The sequence below is a fragment of the Peromyscus californicus genome, unplaced genomic scaffold (genome assembly GCF_007827085.1).
Source record: "Peromyscus californicus insignis strain IS unplaced genomic scaffold, ASM782708v3 Scaffold_7__1_contigs__length_154581171, whole genome shotgun sequence".
Classification (NCBI taxonomy): Eukaryota; Metazoa; Chordata; class Mammalia; order Rodentia; family Cricetidae; genus Peromyscus; species Peromyscus californicus.
Window position 1 is genome coordinate 148,865,295 of NW_026294595.1, and position 17,222 is coordinate 148,882,516.

The 17,222-nt window shown below is 45.3% G+C and overlaps 1 protein-coding gene across 1 annotated transcript in view; it reads right to left on the bottom strand.

Moving 5' to 3' along the window:
* The window catches only part of LOC128101377 (serine/threonine-protein phosphatase 4 regulatory subunit 1-like), an 86,669-nt gene that overhangs the window by 25,809 nt on the left and 43,638 nt on the right, over nucleotides 1-17,222 (bottom strand). The window contains 4 exon segments of the mRNA XM_052724451.1: nucleotides 3,866-4,012; nucleotides 13,203-13,312; nucleotides 13,315-13,344; nucleotides 14,605-14,711. Of these exon segments, the coding sequence (XP_052580411.1) occupies nucleotides 3,866-4,012; nucleotides 13,203-13,312; nucleotides 13,315-13,344; nucleotides 14,605-14,711 (394 nt within the window).

Genomic DNA, 17,222 nt, shown 5'->3' on the forward strand with positions numbered 1-17,222 from the left:
CATGACAGAAGACATTCTATAAAAGAACTGGTCTAGACTGGATCAAGACTTCCCAAGTTACAAAATTCAAAGACTTAGGAACCACTTAAGATCAGGAGACCAGAGATAGGACGACTCAGGGTCAGGAAAGACTGACAAAGACATGTGATGTGAAGGTGGGTGACATCAGTACTCATTTAAATGTTCTGACTTCCACCCTTCTACTATGGTTTTCCAAAACTTTCCGTGTGTTAGGAAACTGAAGTTTTCCAGTGTAAAATGACCATGTTTCCAACTCATTCTCAAATGGCTAGTGTACGTGTATGTGTGTAGACAGACATACATAGATAGATCAAGAGAGAGAGAGAGAGAGAGAGAGCTTTACACAATATATATATACACTTACATGCTTAACATACATATGCATATGTGTGCATAAACAGAAAAAGAAGACTGACACAAATAAACATGACAAGCTACTAGAGAAGCAGGAACAAGGGCACACAGGAGCTCATGTTTGTATTTTTCTAACTCTTCTGCAAGTTTGAAATTAAAACAGAATAAAAAGCTACCTCCTTTAGAAAGAATATCCCAAAATATAAGTAAACAGGAGAAAAAGCGGAAAGGAGGAAGGACGGATTGGGGGACGGAGGGACACTCTGTCTCCAAGCTCTGTCTCTCAGGGACACAGCACTGCCATGGCATAGTAAAGAATTCTGGGTGGGTAATAGAGCCATCATTCTGTTGAGAATTTGTACACAGACAAGAGAAGAGGGGAGGGAGAGAAAGAAACACAAAGAAACCTAATTGGGGTGAGGGAAGGGTAATCCCAGCCCAGAACACAAATCAGGAAAAGGCCTGTGTCTTCAAACTCTGAGGACACCTGCTTCTGATGTAATGCTTAGCAGAGTGTACAGTGACAGCCACAATAAATGAGGATGTGAGACCTCTGTATCCAGGGCAACGGGCAACTAAAGAGCTCCCTGTATCTCCTTCCACTCCTCCCCGTCCACCACACCCACATGACCTTATTACTACACCATATAAGACAAATCCAGAATCATTAAAAGGCAGCACACAGTGACAAGAAATGACATTCCAGAAGCCCTGGGAAGCACTTGTGTGGAATGACGATCTTCACTGAGTTGCCTGGAGCCAACTATTCTTTACAGCCCACCATAGCATTCTTCTTAAATAAATGCACAAATAAAAAAGAGCTCAAAATAGGGATGACGACAAAAAACGAGGAAGCCTTACTGTGAAAACGTGTTGAGAGAAAAACAGGCTTCTGACAATTAGTTATCATCGCAGAATGCTAATGGCCTCCCTGCAAGCAAGAGGAATTATAATTGGTCTCCAGTGGCCTGTTTATCCTGTCGAGATATAATTACAAGATACAGCGCTCACAGTTTTTACCAATCCATTCATCCGACAACTAACATTTATTCAGCACTGACTCTGAGCTTGGCCTTGTGTTGGATGCTGATGGCATGAGGCCACAGTGACCCCAGGTCAGAGCTCACCATTTCAAGGGACAGGTAAATGGGACTTCATAACTCAACTGCTAAGTGAAAGGAGATGGGACATGCAACACCCTGTGATCACAGAGAGGAGGGTGTCACTAGCAGTGACCAAAGTGTCTGGAAAGACATCAACAAAGGAATGTGCCTATCCATGTGACAAACCAAGAACTGAGCCTTGTCCCCACAGGAAAGCTGCACTGTCTAACTGCAGTGTACAGTAGGCTAGCTCATGGTCCCAGTCATGCAGGCACCTAAGTCGTGAGAATCATAACCAACTGACTGGGACTCCCAATGAGAACAGAAGCTGAGGAAGAGACAGATGTGTGTGTTATCCATGTGACAGGCCATTTCCTGCAGAGCAGCCTCCTTCTGAGTTGGCATGTGCTTATATATATACAGATGTCACAACATCCACACACAAGGCTGCGAAGAGAGTTCAGAATGCAGATTGTCCAGCCCAATCCTCTTCCACCTCTTCCATCACTCTGCCAGCCAATGGCTTCCTAAAGAGTTTCTCAATGGACCCATGCTAGTACCATAGAGTTTAGGGTAGTGCCCACTGAACCAGACAACATTTTCCTTGAGGAGCTTCACAACACACATGTGACCTTTTCTTCCTTAAATAAAAGCACCTATATACCACATACATTGTCATTTCCCAGCTGAAAAGAAGGTAGCCCCACAACTCTTGGTTTCCAGGATTCCCTAACTTCCAGGGTCCAGGGAAAGATCTGCACCAGAGCACAGCTGGGTCAAAGAACAGCATCTCCTGCTCCTGTGGGATCCATGGAAAGATGAGCATGCCCTCCAAATGCACATGAGAGGACAGAGCTGGGTGACTGGTCTGGGAGCACACAGTAGGGCTTCAAGTCACAAACTAGAAACCAATTTCTTCTGCAAATGGCCTGTGGGGATTGTTTATGGAAGGCTTGTTATATTTTCCAAATGGCTCTACCAAAAAAAGGGGGGGGGCGGTAAGGGTAGAGGTAGGTGTACATCACTGACAAGAATGGAGTAAGTGTTTGGAAACAAAACAAAATAAAAATCCTCTAGAAATGCCTTCAGCATTATTCTCCGTGGCATTATCAGTCTTTAGGGATAAGATACTTGGCTGCCAGCTGTAACCTTGGAAACTCGCCGGACCAACTTCCAAATGAAAAAGAAGATCTACTTGGCAAAGTTCACTGCTCGACTGCCAAACACCCCGGCTAAATGCTATTATCCAGGTTCATTTTGCGAAGTAAATTAAATTTCTTGTAGAGAAACTTGAAATTTATAAAAGAACCCTGGAGAATTTGAATTTTAATAATCAATTATTCCTCAGACTGATTCATCTTATAAACATATGGAATATGCAAAAAATTAAATTAGTTTAAAAACCCAGACCTTTAACGCATAGCTGAAAAAAACTTTTACATAAATGAAGAGTAATCACCAAATGTTCTGACGCTGCAATACAATTTTTTAGCTACATGGCGTATAATGCTTTTGCACTTTGGGAAAAAAATAATTCCTTCCTCTAATATCACTCCTTTCCGAACAAGAAAACAACTATCTGCTCACCCAGCATTCATCACCCAGGCTTAGGATTTTAAAACCCTTTATGCAAAAATATTTCCTAAAAGGCTGGACCAATCCTGCAGCTCTAAACTGTAATTCACAGAAAGGGTCACGCACACAGCCTCATCTGCACGGGTCAACGGAGGGGCAGTAGCTGGAGTAAATGAGATGGCCCATGATGGTCCCTGAACACAGAGAAGGAGCAAGGCTAGGCTGTAGCACTGGGCAAACCCAGCACTACTCACAATCAAATAAGGAGGAAGGAGGAAGCCATGGCTACTACACAGTCCCTTAATAAGAGTTTATGCAGCCTGATACCACAGGATACCACATGGAAAACCAACAAGGCAGGCCAGATGCTGAATCTATCCCTCTGCTTTGCAAGTGTGCTGCCACACCCACTTGTCAGGGATTGGTCATTTATAAAAGACATTAGGTGTAATGAGGTTTTTGACTATCTAAGTACTGCCTAACATTACCTCACACAATATTCCCGGGCCTGGACTTTGAGAAACAAGGCCCCAGCCCAGCAGGCTGAGGAGCTTTGCTATGAGAATGGGTATCCTGCCCAGCATTAGTTTGAGTTAGTGGTTGGTTGACACTTACCTGGCTGGGACATCTCCAGCCTTGGTGCTCCAAGAATGAGCATGTCTAAAAAACAGTCTCAAGGTTACCCATGGAACTTCCCTGAAGGAGCCCTGGCCACCTAACTCAGGGAATGGTGCTGGCCAAAATCCAACTCTTGTGAAAATGCAAGTCCTACAGTAGCCACCAAGTGCGCAAGCCACTCCCAGAGGACTTACGCTCATGGCCTCTGCTCTGCACTCGTCATCACAGGCAGGGGCAGAGCGCTCCAGCAGAACGGGACACACCTTGCCTTCGACATCACCCTGGGAAATTAGATCTTGCTCCAGAAGAGCCAGCAGCACTTCCTGGCTGGATTTTCTGACCTGGAGGGAAAATGGTAGAAGGTGAAATAGGAGATGGGTAGATGCTTTCTCCAGGAAGGAGACAGCTCTCCCCAGGTGGTCCTTCATCTTTTGGGTCTACCTTTCTCTCCACTTCCTGAGGGAGCCCCGGTATCCTGGTGTAACCATTCCTCCCACATGCACATCTTTGTGTATGATTAATAACTGTCATGTGTCTTCCAGACTGGAGGGCAGTACCATGTCTGAACTGCCTGTTGTTCTCAGCACACCCTTAGCACAAGCAGCAGGTGACACAGAACATCTCGTTTTGTTAGGGCTAGTTGAATGGACACACATCTGCCCCACTGGCACAACTATTAGAATGAAAGCCAGCACCTACTCCTGTTCCTATGCAAACCTGGCCCACCACACACAAGACCTGGGCGGTGTCTGGAAGAGCCCCAATATGGTGGAGGACATTACAAAAATAAGATGCTTCTCATCCCTGGTCCTTGTGGAGTGAGCTAACGCCAAGGTGTAAAGGGACCAAAAGAAGCTAAAGAGGCATTTTTTTGGGAAATGAAAGCAGCATCTGAAATTCCCATTTATAGAGAGAGCAGTGAAATATGCAGTTCATTGTCAGGAGAGGAAGACAACAGAGTCATAACAGGCCCCAGAAGTGAACAGACTTGTCACCAACAATCAGTCCATAGCAGGGTACAAGAGGGCAAGCCCCAAGGCTGCAGCCACAAAGGCTACATGACACCAGGGCTTCTGACCCCTGTGCAGGAAAACAGTGCTTCAAAAAGATCGCTCTGATAGCAGTGCTCCAGGTGAATTGCAGGCAATGAGAGAAGAGCACAGAAGGCCAGCAAGGCATCGAAGGCAGAGCCCATCTGGGAGGGATGAGGCCCCGCTAGCTAGCTGTGTCAAGAAAGGTGATGCCCTAGCAATATTACCCGGCATGGTGACAAGACTGGGTCCTGCTACAAAGATTCAGGTGTCAAACTGACTGAGGAGCAGGCATGTGCCAGGAACTAAGGATATCGGAAGGCCATGAGACAAAGAAACAATTCTGGGGCAGCCTGGACAGAAAATACTCGCTTGGAGTGTACCACATGGAGTGTACCAGGAGGGAGTCAGAACACTCACAGGTGACCACTAAGGATACACAGAGCACAGTGAGGATATGGCCCAAATAAGTGGCCACTGAGGACACTGAGAGGGCAGCAGGAACTGGACAGTCACGGTGGAGAGAGAAGACATGGAGACAGGTATCCAAAGACAGGAGCTGCCAAGAACAGTAATTAGTTGGTGCTCTCCATAGACATTTCTATGTCAATTTCTGGAAGATGCAGCTCTGAAGGTTTGAGTTTGGATCTTGTCCATGAGCTGAAGGGTCCAGTCCTTGGCCTGTGGCAATGCTGGGAGATGGGGGGACCTTTGGGTCAAGGGGTAAAAGCCCCGCAGAAGAAAACCAGGTCACTGGGCTGTTCTGGGTGCTCTCTTTGCTTCCTGTCCATCATGAGCTGAGCTGCTCTGCTCCATGCATGCTCTGTGATACAATGTTCTGCTCCACACAGGTCCAAAAGCAACAGAGCCAACTGGCCACAGCACAAAACTTCTGAACCCAGGAGCCCAAACATACCTTTCCTCTCTTCGTTTGTCTGTTTTTTTGTTTTTCAAGACAGGGTTTCTATGTTGCCCTGGCTGTCCTAGAATTCATTCTATAGACCAGGCTGGCCTCGAACTCACGGAGACCCACCTGCCTCTGCCTCCTGAGTGCTGGAATTAAAGGCGTGTGCCACCAACGCCCAGCTTAACCTTCCTCTTGGAAATTGGGTTATCTGGTATCGTGACATAGTGATGGAAAATGAATGGATCTTTGAAGATGTGATTAAGGACCCTGATGCCAGCCTGGATTAGCCCAGTGGTCCTAAGTGTCATCACAAGTGTGGATTATGACAAGAGAGAGGAGAGGAGAAAATGTGAAGAAATGCTTAGAGGTGGAGGAGGCATCAAGTGACGTAACCATCAGAAGCTGGACAGGAGAGGGCAGGTTCTCCTCAGAGCTCTGTGGCCCGACCCTGACAATACTTTATTCCCAAACTGTGGGAGTAAAGGCCCAGGGCTTTGAGCTGCCAAGTTCCTGGCACTTTGTTACAGTTGCCCCAGGAAACCAACACACGAGCAAGGGGAATGGAACTTCAGGTTCACAGAACAGCGTGCTCAAAAGAACAGGGAGATGAAATCTGGGGACGTGACAAGTTCCAGGTGACAGAGCAAGGGAAACCTGCATGGAACAGGAACTGAGAGTGAGGGGAGGTAAGCCCAGGAAAGACTGTCACTGTGCCACTAAGACCTCTGGGGACCAATGCAACTACAGTGAGTGCCACCAAGGGCTGAAGAGCACAGATGTGACAAGATCACACTTCGGTATGAGTGATGGTGACAGAGTAGCAACCTGTGGCGGGTACAAAGGATAAGCATGGGTAAGGAGCTCCTGGCCCTACAGACAGAAAAGAGAGTGGGAGGTGGGGAAAACGGCTTAGGAAAGCCATTACCTAGAAGGTCACTGAAGCAAGGGTGACCGCTGACACTGCCCTGGCTACTGACAGCCAGAACAAAAGAAAGAGAAAAAGGAGGAGGCAGGGTAGAGAGAGGACCAGCTGCAGGAGTCTGGTCTCTGTAGTCTACAAAGCGAGTTCCAGGACAGCCAGGGCTATTACACAGACAAATCCTACCTCAAAAATACAAAAACAAAAGATGAGGGTGGTTCATATCCATTATCCCAGCACCTGGGATGCTGAAGCAACATGATCACTGTGAGTTCCAGGACAGCTTGGGCTACAGTTGAGACCCCCATCTCAACTCATGCAAACAAACAACCATGCATTTACTACATTTAACCTACTAACAGACTAGCCAACCTCAAATGTGCTGAATGATTACATTAGTGACAGCTGGACAAGATCGCCTACAATAACCCAATCTAATAGTAAAGTGCTGCATAACTCAGGTAATTGGTTGAATGCAATGAGAGTAAAAGCCAAAATCGTCATCTGTGTACACTTTGGCACCACCATAAAGAATCAGACCTATAAGCCATCATAGAGGACTGACAAAAGCGTGAAAGGATTCTCAGGATGTAAAGAGCTGAGAACAGTAGTCAGGACACATGGTGCCCACGTGCATGGTGGCTATTTGTTCCCAAGTCACTCTGGCCAGAGCATAGGAAGGCATATGTACAGAACCCCAGCCCTGGGCCCCAAGAGGATCAAGGGACACATCTAGTCCTTTTTCCTTCCCACTCTCTGGGTGGGGCAACAGTAAATGACTGACAGGTATCCAGTTCCAATCTCAAAATTGGAACTGATGGAGCATGGATCATGGAGACCCCAAAAGGCTGACAATAACTGAACTGGATCTGAGGAGGGGGTTGGGGACAAATGCAATGGTGAGCACACTTATGTGAACAGATGAGCACTGCACCAACTAGCTCACTGGCTTACACCATGGAGGAACAAGCAACCATGGCCCAGAAAGCCCAGCCACACAATTTATGTGATGCGCTAACACTCCACTCAGAACCACTCTCACAAGTGGGGTGACCGGGACAACCTGCATGCATAGGATGGTGGTACTTTGGAGCAGGAGAGGGGTACAGAGCACTTGGAACCACTACTGTAACCTCAAAAGCATAAGCAAAGAGCTGTCAGGCAAAACCGCAAACACTTGTTACAGAAATCAGGAGGGATGAGGCGGTGTTTATTTTATGGTCCTTCTCTCAAGTGACTAAATTGTCAAGATAATTTTAAAACTGAAAGTGTTTTTAAAACAAGAGCACTGAATCTTCTAAATGAGCTGATTAGCTGAGATCAAGGCCAAACAGCTCCATGTCTACCAGCTACCAAGAGCAGAGGCTCAGGCAGAGGGAGCCGAATTGCCCAAACTGAGTGGGAGTGGGTGGGGGCTGCAGTAGGTCCTTCTTCAAGGAGACCAGCTGTAGGAAATGGGGCCAAAGCCAGGAAGCAAAGAGGAGGGAAACTGAGGCACAGAACAACACAAACTGAGAGTAGGCAGGACGAAAACACTACTCTAGAAGATGTTCAGCTGGGGCAGAAGGCATGGGTGAGGCCTGCTGAGGACAGAGGTTTCCCAGCTTCCTAGCTCCACAGAACTTCAGAAGACTGCAACCAGGTGCCAGACCTTGAGCTAGGTCCCAAAGGTTCCTACAGTCAAGGACTCAAGATTTGCTGACAGCAAGAAGCTCACAGACACAATGTCCAGAAGAGCCTGGACAATCCCCAGAGAGAAGTGAGGCTCAGGAACCAGGTCTGGTACCCAGATCCAGCCTCATTTCCCACACCTCAGCCTCCTCCCATCTGACACAGGAATGAAGGGATGAACGTGTCATGCTCCCCAGGCTGGTGGGACAGCACAGGAGAGACCCACAGCAGATCTAGAGCACAACTGCAGGATTTAGGGATTACTCCAGGATTGCAGGCGGCACTCCTCACCTCGTGACTGGGTGAGAAGTTCCTGCCAATGAGCAGGCTCATCAATCTGGCAGAATAAGGCACCTACCCCGGGCTGAGGCAAAACCACCCATGTCTCTGCTAGAACCCGGACCGACTAGGACTTCTGGGCACTGCCAGCAGCCCACTGCACACTTCCAAAGAGTCAGCGCCTGATTATGAGAGGCAGACACTGTAGGAGAGGTGAGAAAGTCATTGGGAGGAGTAAGCTAGCTCCAGTGAGCAGGCCCTCAGGAGATTTATGGTGGGGCTGGGGGGTGGAGGAGGCAGCCCCCAGACTCTACTCAGTGCAGTCAACTTTCTTATAGCCCTGGTTTTGAAGATGGAAGGGCAGGAGGAGAGGAGGTATCTTTGGGGTTATGCATTTATGATGGAAACAATGGAGATATGCCATGGGTTTGGCTGGATGTGGAGGTGAGAGGGAAGGGATTCCAGAGTTCCCGGGGCATGGCTCAGGGGAATTGAGTAGCTCAGAGCCTCTGTTCACTGCGATAGGGGATGAAGATTGAAGGCCTCTATTTTCTCCGGGATGTAAAAGGCAAGGTCACTGCCTTGGAAAAAAGGCAGGACAAGGTGGGGGAGGGGGGGCCTGATGAGAATGGCAAAGGTCTAAGGGAACTGCCAAGGATAATGGGAGAAGCAGCTGATGAGGGACGGGGAAGGATTACCAGGCAGTACTGCACATCCAGGCTCGACTGGAGCCCATAAATTTCCAACGGCACCAATCAATGCATGACAGGACACCCTCCTGCAGGCTGAGCTCAGCAGCCAAGAGTGGGCTGGTCCTAGCTAGGCAGAGCCAAGGTGGCAGAGGCCCTAGCAAAGGGCAGGAGCATGGAGATGGATCTGAGAGAGGAGAGAGAGAGAGAGAGAGAGAGAGAGAGAGAGAGAGAGAGAGAGAGAGAGAGAGAGAGAGCGAGCGCACAACTGCAGAACAGAAATCTATGCAGTCAGACATGATGTGGCTGTGGATCCAAAGGCAAAGACAGGTGACAGGGGTCAGGAAAAAGTCGTGGACAGTCTCTCATTTTCAAGAATGCATCAAAAGAGAAAGAAAAGTCAGCAGAGGGACAAAAGTGGGTGCTCACACTGTGGATGCTCGCATGGCTCACAGTACACTCAGACACATGCCGCGCTGAAGATGGGGTGCACAACAAAATTAAAGCCAGTGGAGATGATGAAGAAACAGGAGGATGTCTGAGGCCCTCAGCTGAGCTTGCTGAGGGCAGAAATCTGTTCTGTTCATCTCTTTATCCCCAGGCACAGCACACCAGGCTTGGCTCATAATGGGCACTCAGAAACTGTCAGAACAAATGAACGAATGGAGGAAGCCACCCCGCGTTATGATCAGACTCGTGTGGGAGAAAATGCAAAGATAATCAAAATACCCATGGTAGCAAAGTGGAAATAGGATGGTTTTTTCCTTATCTGAAAACTCCATTGCGTCCTGTCATACTGTGTAACAGTTAAAAATGACTGTCTGTCCTCTTTAAGAACATCAGCTCAAGAGAAAACACACACTAAATGTTTAGAACTTCATGAAAATAGTGGTAATCTAAGCATGGTATGTCGTTAAAAATTAAAACACTTTCACCCTTTACAGATTGGAATACACTGACACAAATAAAAGGACAGAGTGTGTCCCTTCACTGTGTGTGTGTGTGTGTGTGTGTGCGTGTGTGTGTGTGTGTGTGTGTGTGTACACACATGGATGCATGCATTCCATGGCAAGCTGTACGAAAGTCAGAGAACTTTCAGGAGTTGGCTCTGTCTTCCAATCCTGGTTTTGAGGCAACCCTCCTGTTTCTGCACTGGGCTGCACACCCTAGGCTAGCTAGTCCTTGAACCTCTGGGTAACTCTCCTGTCTCTGCTCCCATCATGCAGCAGGAATGCTGGAATTAGAGATGTGCTCCACTGCATCAAATCTTTTTACATGGGTTCCAGAGACTAAACTTGGGTCATCAGGTTTGTGTGTAAGCACACTGCGTGATAGCCCTGGAACAGTCTCCCCGACCCCTTCAACAATGTCCTAAGTGCAAAAGACTAGACGTCCCCAGTGTCCAATAGCATATGTGCCATCCTTAACCTCAGAGGCTGACACTACAGGAAATTGAACAAGACCCACATTGAGTCATTGCCTGAGCACAGGGCACACAACATGAAGAGAGCAGGAAGGGGCATAGCCACCTGAGAAAGGCCAGGGTGCATGACACAGGGCACTGTCTGGAGAGCAGTAAAACTGATAACGCTTGAGGAAGCAGCCCCAGAAGAGAGGGAGCCAGAATCGAAAGAAGGAAGCAAAATCAGACTTGACTTCTCCAAATATACTAAGTTTTAGTTTGGGAATTAGGTGAACATTTTCAATGTGTCAGAGTCAAAATGTAAGACTTATCGCTACTCTTGAAGATGAACACGTGTTCAGCTACACAGAGCACAGCTGTTCAGAATACTGAGGCAGAAGGATCACTAGAGCCTGGCCAGGAGAAGTTCAAGGCCAGCCTGAGCAACATGGTGAGACCTTGTCTCAAAAAAGCAGAAGAATATGGGCTCAACAGATTATATCTGGGAATATATATGTGTATCTACAAAGAATACATGCAATAAATAACAATTTAAAAAAGAGGCTGTGAATTTGAAGGAGAGTGGGGAAAGGTAAATAAGAAGATCTGGAGGGAAGAAAGGGAAGGGAGAAATGATATCATTAAAACACAATCTCAAAAGTAAACAAACAAGAACCCAGTAGATGAAAGCCGGTCAGGCTAGTAACAGGTGTGCCTATGTTCTCAGCTACATGAGGCAAGAGGCCCTGGGTCCCACCCCAGCATCACACACACACACACACACACACAGACACACACTGTGTGTGTATGTGTAAAACTAAATGTAGTGATGTGGGTTAAGCATTCATGTCAACTGCCACATGAGACTCAGGCTGTGCAAGGTGAAAAAAGAAGATAAGTAGGAAAAGAAAGTAAAAGCCCTGCCATCCTTGACATGAGTTGGATATACCAATAAACCAATGAGGGATCTGATTTTTAAAAACTGTTGTCACTAGAAGCAATGACTGAGTACACAGCCAGGAGCACCCTGGTACCCATGTTCTGGTTTCTCACCATTTCCCCCCGTAAAGGAGTATGGACCCTGTGAAGAAGCAATCAGCTCCAGCTGGAGGTAAACTATCAAAGTCTACTAGATGTGTCAGGAAGATTCTAGAATAACAGCTCCCACAAGCCAGAGCAGACCACAACTCAATTATCAAAAAAAAGCAAAGGCCACGATGACTGGGAACGCAGGCATCACATTAAAGCCTAGATGGTCCTGTGATTCTGACAACCAATGAAAGAGTCTTAGTGGTCATCTGTAGATGACAGAGGACACCAACTAATTATCCTGGAAACAAGTAAATAAAGGAAGAAAATAAAGACTTGACCTTGCCTGCCTATGTAGTCAGCGTTCTCAAACAGCTAGTAGGAAAACTCTTCACTGAAGACGTCTAGGCATTACACCAAAGAGCAATGAATGAGAGTTCAAGTGTCAAGCCATACAGCCTCCAAGGAAACAGTGTTTTTTTCTCCATGAGGACTACCCATGGCTGCTCCAAGCAATGGGCACCATGACATAAAAGTTCAGATAATATCCGACCCAGGAGCCAAGCTCAGCATCAGACAAAGAATCTCCCAGAGCACCTATGCTCCCTGACTCGACACAGAAGGAAGGTCCCAGCTCAGAAGTACCCTCGGGGAAACAGAAAACCTATTTCTGGCCAAACCTCTAGACTCAATGCCCAGTTTATAGAAAATACCTGGAATGAAGGGAATCTCAATGCTAAAGATGCAGCTGCCCACCCATGTGGGAGAGTCAACAGGACAACTGTCCTGGGCTCTTCAGTTAATACACAGCAAGGAGAGAAGGGGAGAGGCACAGCTCTCACAAGTTTCAGACACTTAAGCAAATCCATGTGCCAATTTTGTTTGCATTTACACCCAAACAGATCATCTGGAAAAGTCGCATTTCTGGTTAGGTATGGTGGTGCTAGACCATACTTCAGCAGTCAAGATGCTGAGGCAGGAGGACCCAGAGCTCAAGGTCAGCATGGACAACATAGCAAGTAGAAGGCTGGTGTGCCTCAAAAACAGAGACCCAAACAAAACACACACTGATGAGAAACTGGGACAATCTACCCAGCAGAACAGATGGGGTCAAATAAGTAATGGTAAGTTTTAACACAATGGTGTATCTTTCAATCTATGTATTTTGCCATCCTAAGGACTAAATGCAGGACATTGTGTACACTAGGCAAGTGTCTACCACTGAGCTACATCCTCAGCTCTTTCTTAGAGAGCCATGCTAAAGTATTGATGGTTGAAGTGATGTGGTGTTGGGAACTGCTTTCCTTTGTGACAGAGTCTGTCTGGGTAAGATAAATGGGAAACAACTGGTCAAGTGTTAATGATGGTTGTAGCAGTGGAAGGTTCATGAACCCTACTTTTATATTCTGTCCACTGGCATGTTTGAACACATCCATAATGAAAAGTTGAGAGAAGAACCCTCTCTGTACAAAAGAATACAGCCTGTCTCTCCCATGAGATGCGAGGACCTGCTTCATGCAGTTAACTCTACCAAGGCTTTTCCTGAGCTAGGGATGAACCAGAGAGAATCTGCTGATGAGACTTTAAGGTGGGCATGTTCACACCTGCTTGTCTGGATCTGCAAGGCACCGCACGATAACAGGTACGAGGTACTGAGAGACTACCACAGGAAAATCCAACCCGCTTTCTTGTAAGAAAGCGACAATGGGAGGATCTGCTCCATCAGCTCAGTCCGCACCGTGGGCTCTGCAGCAATGGGGCAGAGAGTTATACAAGAAGCCAAGCATCTGACATGGTATATACTAATGGTTTCTAGCTTTTCTTACTAAAATACTTCATCAAGAAAATTAGACAAATGCAGTTTAAAAATCATTTCCCATTTAGAGTATTTATGCTACAGACAGGCTTAAAAAGCTAGTAAGCCACACAGCAATATAAAAACATAAAAGGAAGAGAGGATGACAACTCTATTATAACAAGCCATATACAAATGGAGAAAGGACCAAGAAGTCTGCATGCTGGGCCAGCGTCCAAAAGCCATTACAGCTAATGGCTTCTCTGTCAGACCTATGGGTTGTGCTTATTTAAATTCCAGCCGGGATGTATACATTATAAATAATTCTTTCACAAATGCACTCCCCCACAATCCACGCATCCCAATTATTTCTAAGGCAAAGCATTAAACAAAAGAGCGCTCAAGCTCCAGTACACCACATTAAATTTAACACAAATATATAATTGCCGCAGCACTGTAAATGGTGATTCATTTACGAAGAGAATCCATTCAAAGCCTCAAAACATCCACTTGGGCCTTTTTAAAAGCGCCGTGTCACATCCATATGAATATTTTAAACTAATATGAGAGCTATATGGAAGGCTTCTTTTTCTATCTTCAGCTAAAATGATCAAATTCTAAGGCCTCAGATTTCTGGAACTTTCTAAAGCATCTCGCCATTCATTATGAGTGCAGAGAAGGGGGCTGCAGGGCAGCTGTCAGGCCTGGCAAGCCCACCACTCATTCATCTTCCTCATCTGCACTGTGTGGCAGGGGTGGGGAGACAGCAACGCCAGAGTGTCTGCTGTGCTGCAGCGTGCTTTCTTCCAGAATAGCAATCACAGGAAGGCAGAAAGAACAGGAGAAATCAAGATCAGTCCAGAGAGGTCACAGGTGAGACAAACTAATGACTAGACTGTTCGAACCCAAAGGACCACTTCTGATGGGGTATTTCTTAGCAACCAGCACTCTGGCAAAACTCAAGAAATACAAAAGGCCTAACTGCCAGGGCAAATGGCCTTCATCACATTAGTCACTCTGATGTTCCAAAAATAAGGACAATTTGAGTCATTCTCAAGTAAGACGTCTGTTCTTCATGACAAAATCCATCCATAGTCAGACACTGCCCAAAGCTCACTGATTAATATGAAGGCCTTTAAATTTAGCTAGTACTTGTAGTATATAATTTTTAAGAAATGTACAAGTCAAAAAAGTTACAGAACTGAACAAACCTGAATCTTCTGACAGACGGACCATCACCTCCATGACTGCCAATACGTCCTTGTCACTGTGGCTGACGTCCCGGAAGACATCCAGTAGTCCTCTGGCAACAATCTGGCTATAGAGACAGAAGGAGCACACAGTTGTCAGGTGGCAGGTGCTGGCTAAAGGATGCTATGTTATAGGAGGGTCATGGGGCAAAGGAAAGCCAGTGTCCATCCAGGAGGACAGAGACTACCAAGAGCCATCAGAGATGGCTGCTCTAATGTCAATCAAAGTCCCTTAGGAATTGGGACTTTATCTCACAGCCTGGAAGTCAGAATAAACTTGACACAGCAAAGCCCTTATCCTCCTTTGCTTACTGATTCCTCACACTGACTTGGAAAGAAACCCTTGGATCGGTGGTGGTGAGGGGAGCAAGTGACCAATGAACACAAGTAAGAGACCCAGAGAACATCTGCTGCTCCTTCAAGGTCTGGAGAATGAGGAACTACATACAAACCGACATTTAGTGGGAACTGTTTTAACTAAGGCACCTCCCTGAATCTACTAGTTTATTCTCCTATCTTCCTATGTGATTAATCTTAAACAGGATGGACCCACAACACCTGTTTTGAGGGAGCACAGACGCTATAAATAGGCTTGGGTCAAGATAACAGAAGTTGAAGAGAGGGTCAGTGGAAGCAACTATATAAGGACAGGAGGGCTGTCACTGGGCACAGGAGAGCAGGAGAACAGGGAGCCAGCCTGCAGTCAAGGAACAACACAATGACTAGGGAAGCCTTCCACAGGCAGCAGGCAGCACTAAGCCACATGCCAGACACAACAGGCTCTTAGGACAGGCTGTGGAAGATACATTCTGTAGGCATCTCAGCCACCAGGGAGAAACAAGATGGCCTTAACGTTAACCCAAGAGCAGGGTATACACCTTCCAAGAAGCAAGCCTACAAACCCAGGAAGCCAATGTGAATTGCTCAAGACAAGGAGTCATAAATAAATGCTTTATTAAACATTAAAAGAAGACTTGAATTGTAAGAAATGACCAAAGAAATCCTCCAAGTAGGAAGAAAATGACACTAGATAGAAATTCAAATTTACATAAATGAATAAAAAGCTCCAGAAATGATGGCCACATATAAAGATTTATCTCATTATTTAAATGTCTTTAGAAACATTTGTTAAGCAAAACCGATAATGAATTGTGGATTTATAGCACACACACATATATATGTATATGTATATACATACATGTAAAATGTAAGACAAAATAGCACAAAGACCAAGAAACAAAAATGAGAGCATACTAATGTAATTTTATTACATTGTGAGGTAGAAAAAATATCACTAATAAGTTAAACAAACCCTGAGACAGCCACTAAAGTAACAAAACAACAAATTATAACCAACAAACTATTAAGACAAAATAAAAGAACACATTATAACAAACTATTAAGACAAACTGAATTCATAAAAAATTCCATTAAACCAAGAAAGGGCATATAAAGACCCAAAGGAGTAAAGAGTTATGACAGATGAACTCATGCAGGAGGATGTCAGCTTTAGCACTGGTGAGTACAAATAATATAAATGCTCCCAACATTCCAGCTAAAACACCAACACTGGTAGAGTATAAATAAGATCCAACTATATACTGCTAACAAGAAACACACTCTAATATACATATGTAAATACATTTGAAGTGAAAAACTAACAATAGTTAAAGAGAGTTAAGGTAGCCACCTCAATATCAGACAAAATACATTTCAGACAGAGAACATCAGCAGGGATAAAGTCATTTCACAGTGATAAAGGGATGAACTTGTAAAGAAGATATAATAATCCTAAATGTCTATGTACTAAATAACACAGCTTCAAGCTACAGAGTAAAAATCAATAAAACTACAAGGAGAAATAGATAAAAGTCACAGTAGGAGTCTAGAAATAGGACCACACATGCATCACCAATGAATTTTCACAAAGGTCAACAGGGAAAAAACAGCCTTTTCAAAAAGTGATGCCGGAATGAACAGACACTGGGAAAAAGATGAACCTGACTCTCACCTCATACCATGCACAGAGATTAATACAAAATGCATTAGAAGGCTAATATTGAGAGCTTTACCATAAAAAGTCCTGAAAAGAAAAAGAATCCAGGGAAAACAGCCTGTGTGAGCTTTGGTGAGCAATATTTCTGAAGCCTCAAAACTATAAAAGAAAATAAATAATTTTTAAATGTAATTAAAATGAAAAACTCCTTCCTAAAATCACACTATTAAGGAGGATGGGGGAGACAAACCACAGACTGGAAGACAGTCTCTGACAAAAGAGACATGCAGACCTAGCTTTGAAACTGTGTTCACAAACAACTGCAGCATTGTTAGTCAAGCAGAAAAGCTGAAAATAACCTGAATAATTATTAGTTGCCAAGGAGGTCAATGGAATGAAGAACTGATGTGTCTTCATTCATACAACATGAATGAACCTTGGAAACAGGCTGAGTGAAGAAGCCACAAAAGCCCACAAACCACATGATTATACCTCTACATACAGTGGAGAAGAAAATAGGTTAATGGCTACTTAGTGTAGAGGACTGAGGTTACTTGAGCAGAAACTACTGTTCATGGCAACA